Source organism: Sminthopsis crassicaudata, chromosome 4 (genome assembly GCF_048593235.1).
Source record: "Sminthopsis crassicaudata isolate SCR6 chromosome 4, ASM4859323v1, whole genome shotgun sequence".
NCBI classification, from domain to species: domain Eukaryota; kingdom Metazoa; phylum Chordata; class Mammalia; order Dasyuromorphia; family Dasyuridae; genus Sminthopsis; species Sminthopsis crassicaudata.
Genome location: NC_133620.1, coordinates 113,043,823 through 113,056,421, shown reverse-complemented (window position 1 = coordinate 113,056,421; position 12,599 = coordinate 113,043,823). Strand labels below are relative to the sequence as shown.

The window sequence follows — 12,599 nt, the reverse complement described above, 5'->3', positions numbered from 1 at the left end:
AAAGACTTCCTCAGCTAGTTTGTGTTTGTCTCTTTACCTTCATACTTGAAATAAGAGAAATCAGAATTAAAATTCAGCCTTTTAAAGTAGGAAGATCAATAAGAGAGACCAGACATGTAGAACACAATTTCCTACACTTCTCACGGTGAGACTATCAAGTTGGCTGAGATGGAGTAGACAAGTGTTATGTTTGCCATTTATTTACACACCCACTTGTTTGGGCTTCCAACACTAAACAAGAAGAAAATAGGAGGAAGGGAAAAAAATACCTCCAAGTGAAGAGAAGATTCTCAGAGCTGGGAACTAACAGTTGGTAGAAATGAAGCATCCTACTAGGCAGTCAAATCAAATGTAGTAACAACTCCACGACTCCCTGCTGTTTGCTGACAGCATGGTGTAACACATTGGGACAAACATTCACTTAAACACTGATTGCAGAGAATTGCCATTCCCTTCTAATACCTCCCTCCAAAAAGGGGTAAGGAACAGAGAATGGCCATTTCTGGGGAAACATAGGAGTCCTACTTATTTCCTTTGATTTCTATTTCCTCACATCTCACCCCCATCCCTACCCCCCACACCCTTTTTGAAGGAACTAGAACTGGTTTGCCAGTTGGGTGTTTTTCCTGTTGTTTTCATTATATTGCAATTATAGAACAAGTTACAGCTTTCGTGGGATCACACTGGACAGCATAGGTTTTTATACAGACACCAGCAAGCCCAGCTCCTTACTTAACCTGGCAAATCTATGTAAGTGAAATTTGAATATTGCTTGACCATGGCAGTGTAGAATGTATTTCGACATACATTATAGAGTCAGTGCTGTTTCTGCTTTATAGTAAATTTTAGAAATAAAAGGAACTTTGTTTTACTTCTAGTACAGTGGAAAGAGAACTAACTCTACAGAATAGGAACTAGGTTCAAATCTAAACTGACAATTCTTGGTAAGGTTGCCTGCCTAACCTCTTTACATTTCATGTTCTTACTGAAAAGAAAAGTGTCATACTTAGATGGCTTTTGAGGTCCTTTCCAGCTTTAGATCTATGATCCTGAGATCTCTTAATTTTATAGAGGTTAAATGACATATTCAGTTTTCTGAAATTCTAGTCCAGTACTTTTTTATTCAAGGACAGGTCTTAAGACATTGAGACAAGATATAGATATAGATACTATTCTTAAATTCTGATGACACAACTGCTTTCTTCCTGGTATAAGTATTTGATAGAAAGTTATTCTGTTTTGAGAAAATTCATTATGCTTCAGAGCAAATTCATGGCTTTTTTTTCACAGACTCCATTTTTATATCTTTGTTGCAAATCCAAACAAGTGGCTGTTCCAGGAATACATATATAACTACATATACACACATGTGTGCATATATGCATATGTACATACATAATACATAAATACTGTATATGTTTATATATAATGTGTGTATGTATAATATATGTATATATATTTCTTTGCTTTTGGGGAAGTCATGGCATATGTGTTTAATAGTATTCTCTCTGATTAGTGGCTTATTAAAAAAATTAGAAGACTTGAAATAACAATTAGTCTTTTTATACTCTTTATATTTTGCTTGTGGTCAGTATTATAGGCAATATCCACAGTTGCCTTTAGATGTTTAATATTGTAAAATAAAATGTTTTTTAAAAATACATGTCTAATAGCCTATGTAATAGCCTAATAATGAAATGTGCAACATTGATTTCCTCTAGTTTCAACAGTGAATTTTCTTTGTACTCTTCCCAATATGCATTTTTAAATTTTTATATTCTTTTCCTGGCATTTATGTATTCACAATTCAGTTGAATTCAAAAATTTTATGTATTATGTCCTGGGTAACATGAATCAGCCCCAATTCTGCTGTCTTTAAGAAATCAATAGATTGATTAATTTTTAATTTTTTTCTTACTATGGGTACTTCCTTCAACAGGCAAATTGTAAACAAACATCTTTTCATTCATCCTGTGGCCTTATTCTCCTACAGATTGTTAATATGACTTAATTTCTGGGTGTGATGCAATGGGTTTACATTTATTAACCTTTTACTCTTGTTATATGACCATGCTAATTTATTTTGTATTAGTGCATTTATGGGATGTCTTTAAAGTTAAACTGTAAAGTTGCATTTTGTATCAAACTTTACATCAGTATTTTATAATCCTTATGTTCACCATGCATATATCATCTTTGTCCTATGGCCTCTGAAAGTTAAATCACTTATTTGGATAGTCTTATATGATTCATTACTATATAGTATCCTAGATTAACTTGTATGGGAAAAAAAAAAACTTGTTTTTGTTTCAAGCAGAAACTTGGGTTCATTGAAGACATTCTACAAGTTCTCAAGTAGTACAGTCTATCCTCATCCTTCTACTTAATTTTGGACTCCTTCCTTTTCTTTCTCTACTGCCTGTCCATTACATTTGTGCTAATGAGCCAGTTCAGTGGGCTGTTCATTCAGTCACAAAACATCATAAACAAGATCTTCTTTATCTACTTAGTTTAGTTTTTCCAAATGGAATGTTAACCAGACTCTTTTGAGTACCTTTGAATCTATTTTGGAGTCTCTCTGCATATTTTGGATTTGATAGTCCATTTGCAAATTGAAGTATGTGTGTGTGTGTGTGTGTGTGTGTGTGTGTGTGTGTGTGTGTGTATGTGTGTGTGTGTGTGTGTTTCTATACATACTTCCACTTTATAGATACAGGTATTTATACATTTTTCAGAATGATATTGGGACCTTGACAATATTTCATATCTATAGATAGATATAATATATATATCCATATATATCTATATATGGATATATATAGATATATAGATATAGATATATATAGATATAGACAAATATTTCTACTTGCATATATTTCTGTCATATTTATAGATATGTCTCTATCAGAGATTAAGGAAGCAGGAATATTATAAGAGTCCAAACCTCTAGGCTTGTTGATATATTTAGTGTTTACAGAAAGTGGTGGGGGATGCTAGCAGTAACAAAGAAGTTAGAATGAACTAGTGTTTAATTTGAATATAAGGGTCTTAACAGGTAGCGTGTATGGATTGGATTTTTCTTTTTCCTTTTTTTTGTATTATGTTAAAGTATATGAAAAATTTCTCTACCATTCAGGCTTTTTTTTTTTTTTTTCTTTTATAAAATAAAGATATCACCTCTTGAGTTTCTTGGAATCTGAACAGTCTGAACACAAGAAAATTTACTAATCTATATTTCTGTTGGAAAATTGGACATTTGTAGGATTCAAAGAACTTTTCTTTTCTAGGAAGTTTATTGTAGAGGAGTTCTGCTCATTGTGAAGTAAATCTCCAGAAAGAAATATATGTTAGACTTAGTTTTACTGTTTGAAGCTTAAATTTTGATGATTTATTTCCTCTGCAGTTTTTCAGTTCTTCCCCAACCTGGTTTGTTGTTGGAAATTTCTCAGTACCAGTGCTATACCTTGCCTTAAGCTGGGGTTGATGGCCAGTGACATTTTCCTACCAAGTATGTTGACTCTAGGGTATATTTTATACTATAAAGCTTTTGATCTCGGAGAGTAATTTTTTAAAACATAGCACTGAAAGGAAATATTCTTGTGCTCATTTTGTCACTCTGAAGTTTTGTGTTTCAAGATCTATAGATGTCATACAGTTGGGTTGTGCCTAGCATATATTTGATTATAGGTGCATTGGTGTGTATGTATACACATTTGTTAAAACTGAATTTGCTTCAATAGTATTGATGAAATGCCGGTTGTTTACTTAATTTAATCTGTATTTTTCTTTTGATAACATTCTTTGAATGTAATCAACATAATAGTGATCATCAGTGAAATACCATGTTAGTTATAATGTAATTCCATAAGAATTGATTTGGACTTGTGTATAAAGGATAAGTCTCTCTCTTTAGCCCGATTTAGATGATGACTGAGATTTTTCCATGATTCTCAGTTCATATAAAATGCATATATTTTATAGACTTATAGGTTACTCCATGCTATGTGAGTACTTATTATATCCAGGAACACTTTAGACAGTTAATTATGCAAAACATCATGTATGCAATTACCCAGTATTATTATGCATTTAACAATTTTATTGATTTGCTAGTTCCTCATTTACAATATTTAAAGCTATAAACATAAGATGCTCACCCCTAAATTGAAATAGGTCCAAGAAAATGAGCTAAGGATAAATTATACTACTAAGCTTTTCTGCATCAGATCGAATCCTTAAATAGAGAAACTGTCAACAATCATAATGTGCAACACATTGTGATATCATAGGACCATTTCTTTCCTATTAATAAAGTTTATCAGCCAGGGAGCATAAGAAATCACCATGCAATGTAAATAGAAGCAACTACAATTTTCTGTATCTAAATTAGTCTGAGTAATTTAACGGGGATATCAGTAGGAGGTTTAAGCCTATGAGTTGTTAATATGGGATGCTAGTGATCCTATGGGGGCCTTCATACATGTATACAATTGCATGGAAAGGCATGCACAGACAGTTCCCATACATTATCATTAGAAGCTGACTGATCTTCTAACCATACTTGATTTTCTCATGGAGTTTCAGATTCTGGAGTTCTCTTCAGCGGCTGATTGCCACTTTTTTGTTGTCTTGATTTTAGTTAAATTAGGTTCTTACTTTCCATGCAACTTTCCATGCATCATCACAAAACTGGGATGGGATCATAAGTCATTATTATATCACTGAAATGAATTTAAAATTTCATCAAGACCTTTGTTCATTATGTTTTTGTTAATAGTATGGGAAACTTTTCTTTGGATGCATGGAAGGAAATGTATCAGAAATGCCCCATTTTACTTGTAAGCATTGGAGAAGCAGCAGCTGGGGTTAAGCTGGTTACAGAGTGAGGATAGCTTTCAGCTTTGGGTTTGCACCCTGGCAAGTGTTGACCTGTTTGCCAGTTTTGCTCACACAAATCTTTCTGTTGATGTGTTAAGATATCAGTTGTGGGTATGGGGTTATGGGTGGTGGAACAGGGGTCTGATTCTTTGCTTTTCTAATGAAATAAGAGTAATAATATCCAGTGGAGTGAAAAGAAATGGGAACTGAAATTTAGGAAGCATTGTCACCAAATGACTATCTCTTCTTACACTGGAGTATCTCTCATTAGATTTCATTCACTCTCTGTCTGTCTCTCTCTCATCTATCTATATCTAGATAGATAAATAACAATAGGGTTGGGACTTCTTGCTTTTTTTTTTATTTTTGGTGTATGCATGTATATTGGTCTGGATTAGCAATGCTCCATTTTATAATTAATGATCAGTTCCATTAGGTTAACTAGTCAGACCTTAAGATATTTCTTATTAAAAGAAAAAATCCTTTCTCTTCCTTCCCCAACTAAGCCAGTGTACCTTAATGCAATGATGATATGTTAGACCAAGCAGTTGTCAAAGCATCGTATTACTGTGATGCCATAATGACACCCTGTCTCTGTAAAGTAGTCATGTTTTCTCAAATCACACGTTGCACCGTTGATTTCTGACATGACACTTCATTCAGTGCCTTCTCTTTCTTCAGCATCACCATTCTTTGACAATAGCAGCTGTTGCCCATTTTCCCCACTAAGTGATTCACATTTCGCCACTTTGCTAGAGTGCAATTAGTTAGAACAGAAGAGAAAATGCTCATTGTAAAGTGGCTTTCCCTGAAATTGTAACTCAGCTCGGTAACAAGAGCTGGTGGAGTGATAATCTTTGGGGTTGTATATTAAGGGGAAGACAGACTATTTGAGAACTTATTTTAGAAATCGAAAGATATATCCAACTATGTCAGACCTCTAGGCTACAGTAAATCTTTTTATAAATGCTAAAAATAATTATCTGATTGTTTTTTATATGACACCATTGTCATTCCCACTGTTTTTCTTGCTTTAAATAGTAATTTAAGTAGTATGTAGACAGTCAAAATCCTCAACTTAAACTTTTCTATTTGACATTTAAAACCCATTTCAACCGGACCTCTTCCTAGGCTTTTTTTTTTTTTTTTTTTTTTTCCCTAGGCTTTTTTATACTTTATTCATCTGTAAGCAAGCTATATAGTCTACTACCCTATAGTGCCTCCTTAACCCCTTTTGCCCTCAAAGATACTCCATTTATGTTTCCCCACATAAGCATTTGCACCATCTATGTCTTGTACCTGGAATCCTTACCTTACTTATGTCTTTAGCATATCTAGCATCTTAAAATATTCAGCTTGAATTGTTCCTTCCAGAGAAGGCCTTTCCTGGTTCTTCTGTTGCTAGTGCTATCCCTCTGAGATGACCTTATTTTCTACTGTATATCTTAAACATATAGATAATTGATTATATATTGTGTCTCATGTTTTTCTTTATATTTCTAGAGCTTAGTGTCATTCCTGGAATTTAATAAATGCTTATTAACTACTGACTTGATTATTGCTACATGCCTTAGTTTCTTTTACATGGCAATGTAGATACAGATACAGTGAGAAGCACTTGATTATAGTTAAAAGTCTGAAGTTATACGCATTATTGTTACATGGATTAAGTGGAAAAGGAACAGCTTCAGCCACATTTTTAATCTATTTCATTAATATACCACCACTGCTATTGTTGAAGCCAATACATAAACACACACATACACACACATACTCTCACTCTCTCTCTCATGTAAAAAATGATAATCCTAATTCTATTTATGAGTTGATCTTCCCAGTTAAGAATTCTTTCATAGATGGTGTATGATACATATGAAAACTATTTCTACAGTTATGTGGTGACTTATACGTAATAAGAAATTCATGAAAGGATTCTTAATGATGACAGTAACTTCTCCCTTTCTCATTGGGAAAGTTAGCTGTTTGTTAATTAAGATATTGTGTTTTGATTGCACATAAAAGTTTGGTGTATAAAAGGGTTTATTTACTTAAGTTGGGCTATCTCTGTGAAGAATGATCTTAAAGCAGAACACATCACTATTCATAAATTAAGCATTCTTGATATATAAGTTGTATTCTTTCTCCATGATGTTAAGTTTCTAATGTCTAAGATCTAATTGTTCCTCAGACTCAGCCTTAGTCTTAGTATAGGCCAGGAATAGATTTGTGCATAAGGATAATTTGAACTGAATTCTAGGCCTCTTTTTGAATCTTTTTAACACTATGTGCAAAGGTGTCCTTCCCTCTTTTTTCTCTTCTCCTCTCCTCTCCTTCTTTTCCTCCCGCTGTCTCTCTCTCTTTCCCACTCTTCTCCCCCCCTCTTTTTTTCCCTCTGTCACCCTGTCTCTTTCCTCTTCCCTCTCCCTGTTTCCATTGCTTTCTCTCCCTCTCTCTGTACCCCTTCCTTTCCCTCTTCCTCCCCCTTCCTGTCCCCCCTTCCCCTCCCTCACCCTCCTCCTCTTTCTCCTTTCTCTCCTTCCTCTCTCCTCCCTCTCCCCTCTCTCTTTCTTCTCCTTCAGCTCTCTCTACCTCTCCCTCCTTCCCCCCCTCCTTATTTTCCTTCCCCTTTTTTCTTCTTCTCCCTCTCTTACTTCCCTCTTCTCTCTCTCCCTTCTCTAATATAATAAATAAAATGTCAGCAATTAATTACCATGCCCAGTGCCACCCTTTTCCTTTGGCTTATCCTAAGTGTGCTTACCTTCCTAGGTTGTTGTGAGAGAAGAGCTTTATAAATCACAAATCACTATATGAATGTGAACTATTCTTCGAAAAGTGTTTTGAAAGCTGGAAGGGCTCACTGCTTCCTTTTCATTTCTCCTTTAATAATAAAATAGAAACAACTACACCAAGTCTTTAAAATAAATATTGCCTGCATTTATTCAACACATGTTATTTCTATTCATAATCCTTAACTAAATTTAGTTTTTTTTTTTTTTTTTTTTTTTTTTTTTTATTAATCCAATGTGACCTAAAAATTCTGCCTTAACAGCACATTGTGGAATTGGGCTTATTCTCTTTGGCTGCAGATAAAGCCATCATTTTGAAAATGGCTCTTTCTAACAAAAAGGTGTTCTTTTGAAATAAAGTCTTATTCACTACATTCCTCTTAGAGTTAATGTGAATTTTAGTGCCTCTAATTTTAGATTGAAGTGAGGTCTAGAATAAAACCCACCAGCTGACAATTGAATTTATAGATAGTTGTGAATATTTCAGGCTTGAATAATAGAGCTGTAGACTTTCAGAGACAGAAAGGGAGAGAATTAAGACCCTACTGTAGTTTTAGGATATAATGTAATGGTGTCTAGGAAGTCTTCAGTGTAATGAGCTAAGTAGTAATTAGGAGGCAACTATGCTCTTACTAAGATTTCATTTCGGCTTCATTCCAAACATTGGTGAGAGTGACTCAACACAGGCCAATGTGCAGCAGGTGTGGGTGGCCATTTTGGTCTCTTTCCTTTAAGCAGAAGGCTGAAAAAAGTCCACATTCCTGATTACTTTTTAGATGTGTCTTTTTGGGAAAACTCAAAGGTAAAGTTTGTCCCCTAGTCATAAACTTTGGTTTTCTTCTTCTACAAAGAAATGAATGTTTGAATAAAAAACTTGCCCATTTGATAATCCATTATTCAGCTTGCTCAGTTTCAGTTGCTGTGAAGACAGATTAGACTTTGATTAAGGAAAAAACATTCAAGATGCTATTGTCTCCATATTCCCCTATTTCTTGTGGACACTTCTAGGTATGGCAAAGTTATGAGATAATATTTTGATTTCTGTCAAGTTTGAATGAGGTTTTTCAAGGGATAGGAAAAAACATGTATTTTGACAAGTAATTAGCTGTTGACTTGGTCTGTTGTAGCAAGTAATTGTTCTGGGACTAGAAGTACAATATCAGAGCTTGTTTCCTAAGAAATTATTTCTTGAATGACTGAAAACTCATAAGCAAGGTTCTTAGGTCAAAGAATAAGGAATGTGATGATAAAGCCTTTTTCCTTATAGTAATGGTGAGCTTTATTTGCAGGGGAGAAAAAAAAAAAAACGAACATCAGCAAGAGAAAGGCCAGAGAAAAATCATGTGCTTGACGATAAAGCGTCTTATAGCAACTACACTCCATAAAAACTACCTTGTGGGCAGATGGTGAAAGAGTTAATTGATATTTTTAATCATAGCTGTGGAAAATTCAGTGCCAGAGAGAGGAAAGGAGAGCAACCATGTTTTAGTACCCTAATAATTTCTAACTCTAGTCTAAGATCATAATGTATGTGAGAGCAGTCCAGTAATTATAAGGTAATAAGTGAAGTGGTGGTGTAAGTGCTCTAAATTAAAAGGAATTCGCAGGGCTGCTGTAAGTCAGTGCCGACCCGCTTTCTTTCAAACGTTGACTTGAGAAAAGTGCTTAGCCCAGAGTGCAAGCAGGGAGACAAGAGAGAGCTATCTATTAATTACAATGCTCATTAACAGTGACGGGTACAAGGCAGCAGATGCAGAAGGGAAAGGACGAGCTAGTTCAGGCTGGCAAGAGGAATATTTTTTTTTTTTTTTTTCTTCTACTAGTTCTTGAGGAAAGGACAACACTAGTGGGTGGTTGGAAGCAAAAGAAAATTATGATTATGGGTTTTAATTTCACTTTTTTCTTTATGTTTTGACACTGATTTGCTTTGCCCTCCCTCTCCCCCCCCCAAAAAAAAAAAGAAAAGAGGGAAGGGAATATATATATATATATATATATATATATATATATATATATATATATATATATATGAGATGCAAATTCTTTCCTTGGTGTTTGGCATCTCAAGTAGACCTGATAGATTTGACATTTGCAAAGTAAGCATTAATTATAGAGTCCCTGCATTTTTGTTTTTAAAAGTGTGAGAAATTGAGCGAGGTAGTAGAAGACCAAGCTGATCAACTTGCAGAATCTTAGTTTTCTAGCTAAAAATATATATTATTTAATTTTGATTATTATACCAGTGGTGTTCTAAAGCTTTTTGACTTTATGTAGTCTCTTCTGGAAAGTTTATAGACTTAGCACTTCTTTTCATTCTAATATTTTCTATGAAAGTTCTCTAAAAGGGAGAAAATTGGGGAATTCTTATATCTTTTCATTAATCATCTTTTTAGAAATTCATTGGTTCAGGATGAGTAGAAAGAATGGAATGGAGTAGCATTTATTCATATGCACTTGCTATGTGCAAAGCAGTATGCTAAAATGCTTGGGATAAAAATAGAGAAGTGAGACCATTCCTACTCTCAAAGAGCTCACATTCTAATTGGGGGAAACAACACATGACTGAGCACTCTTGTTTATGTTAAGTTAATGGCAGATGGAAGGGCCAGGTAATACTTAGATTCTGGCAGGAAAAAGAAATGGGGCAGATGGCAGGGCCCTAAGGACCTTGGGAGAAGTGATAAGGCAGATGGTTTTTGACCAAGAAGCTAACAGGTCCAGGGGTCAGAGTGGAGTACATCTGGGATACTTCCTGCATAGGTGTGGATGAGGGCATCTACATCCAGCTGACAATGATGGCCCTATGCTTGGTTGCAATTGGGCAATGGATAATGAGGTTTGGTTTGGAGAAAGGAAAGTTTTAAGACTTTTCTTAGAGGAGGCAGGTAGTTGTAATCCATTTTCTGGTTTCACCCTGTTGGTGAGCAAGAAATTGGGGATGGGGTGATAAGAAGATGAAATATGGTTGAACATTTTTCCTAGATAAAACACAAATACTGTGCCTGCTTTTTAAGCTAATATTCTTTGTTTTGTTTTGTTTTGTTTTGTTTTTTAAAGACAAGGTAAGTATGGGAAATATTAACTGAAATTTAATTCTTCCATGCAGTACTTCATCAATTTTCTTTTATAAAAGGATTTTTGTGGAATCAAAGTGGGGAGGGAGAACATATTTAGGGAAATGCCTTAAGCGTTACTTTGATTTTTTTTTTTGTTTGTTTTGTTTTGTTTTGTTTTGTTTTGTTTTGTTTTGTTTTTGTTTTTGTTTAGAAACGAGGAAGAGATCAAACATTAATATAGTGACTACTATGTACTAGGCACTGTGGAACCATCCTCTAAAATAGGTATTTATTACACCTATTTTGCAGTTCAGGAAACTGAGGCAAACAGTTTGATTTTTCTTAGGTCCCCAGCAAGTGAGTATTGGAGGCCTGATAATGAGCTCAGGTATATCTGACACCTGTAGTATTAGATGTGTGTGTGTGTGTGTGTTTTTGTGTATATGTATGTGAATACCTATGTGGATATGTGTGTATATATATATATATATATATATATATATATATATATATATATATATATATGAATGTACATAAAATGAAGCTGTTTTGGTGAAGAAAAAATGTTGAATGTATATTTCCATAGTTAAGAGAGTTATAATTCTGGAAGTTATTAACAACAATCACAAATCCAAGCAATCGTTTATCAATTAGATAAAATTTGATTCTGCTCATATGATTTGTAGCTTAAAAAAAAGGTGCAAGTATAAATACAATGGCCATAAATTAAAATCTGCAAATAAAATGTACTTTGACAACCCCCAGCTGTTCATTTCACCATTTTTAAATTCAGAGAATTGACTTAAAATTGACAAGATTTGAAGGAGGGAAATTTTTTTCAGTGGTGGTGAGTGAGGGAAAGGACTCTTCCTGTCAGGACTCTTGATATAGCTCTGTCATGGCCTTATGCAGATCACCTTCATGTTGAACAAGAAATATTGACTAATGAATGAATGATGTATGTTTTTAGCCCTTAAAAGGCACCCTTAAAGAGCACAGTCTTTAATACGTGAATTTTTTTTCTCTTCCTTCCTTTACCATGTCTGTCTTTTCCCTCCTCCTTTATCTTTCTGTATTTGTATCTCTCTTCTTCATCTTTCTCTTTTCTTTCTCTTTCCCTTGTTTTCTCTCTCCTCTCCCTTATACTTTAGGCTTCTCTGCAGAATGTCAAGCAAAGATCGACACATTGATTCTAGCTGTTCGTCATATATCAAGACGGAACCCTCAAGCCCTGCCTCCTTAACGGACAGCATCAACCATCACAGCCCCGGTGGCTCTTCAGACGCCAGCGGGAGCTATAGTTCAACCATGAATGGCCATCAGAATGGACTTGACTCACCACCTCTGTACCCTTCTGCCCCTGTCCTTGGAGGTAACGGGCCTGTCAGGAAACGATATGATGATTGTTCCAGCACCATCGCGGAAGATTCGCAGACCAAGTGTGAATACATGCTAAATTCGATGCCCAAGAGACTGTGTTTGGTGTGTGGTGATATTGCGTCTGGGTACCACTATGGGGTAGCTTCATGTGAAGCCTGCAAGGCCTTCTTCAAGAGGACAATTCAAGGTTAGTATCTGTATATCGTCCACTCAGGTGGGAACTGTCCATTCTCCCATAACTTACCCTGACTTTTCCCATTTCTTCTCTGTTTTCATGCTCATTAGCCAATCTTGACTAGACCATAGAAATTAGTTAAATTTAATTAGCAGTGAGGGAAATGATGCACAAACAAAAACTTAAGCAAAATGCTCACCTCAACCCTCATTTTTTTGCAACTAATAAGAAAAGGATAAGAAACTGCAAAAGTTGACAAAAATTGACATAGCAGTTATGAACATTTTCTGTCACTAACATTTGAACAAGTACAAAAATATATGC

General features: G+C 34.9%; 1 protein-coding gene across 17 annotated transcripts in view; it reads left to right on the top strand.

Moving 5' to 3' along the window:
* The window catches only part of ESRRG (estrogen related receptor gamma), a 657,723-nt gene that overhangs the window by 482,961 nt on the left and 162,163 nt on the right, over positions 1–12,599 (top strand). For all 17 annotated transcript variants that reach the window (XM_074309163.1, XM_074309168.1, XM_074309170.1 and 14 more), the window contains one exon: positions 11,872–12,287. In XM_074309163.1, coding sequence (XP_074165264.1) covers positions 11,872–12,287 — 416 coding nt within the window. The remainder of the gene's footprint in view (positions 1–11,871; positions 12,288–12,599) is intronic.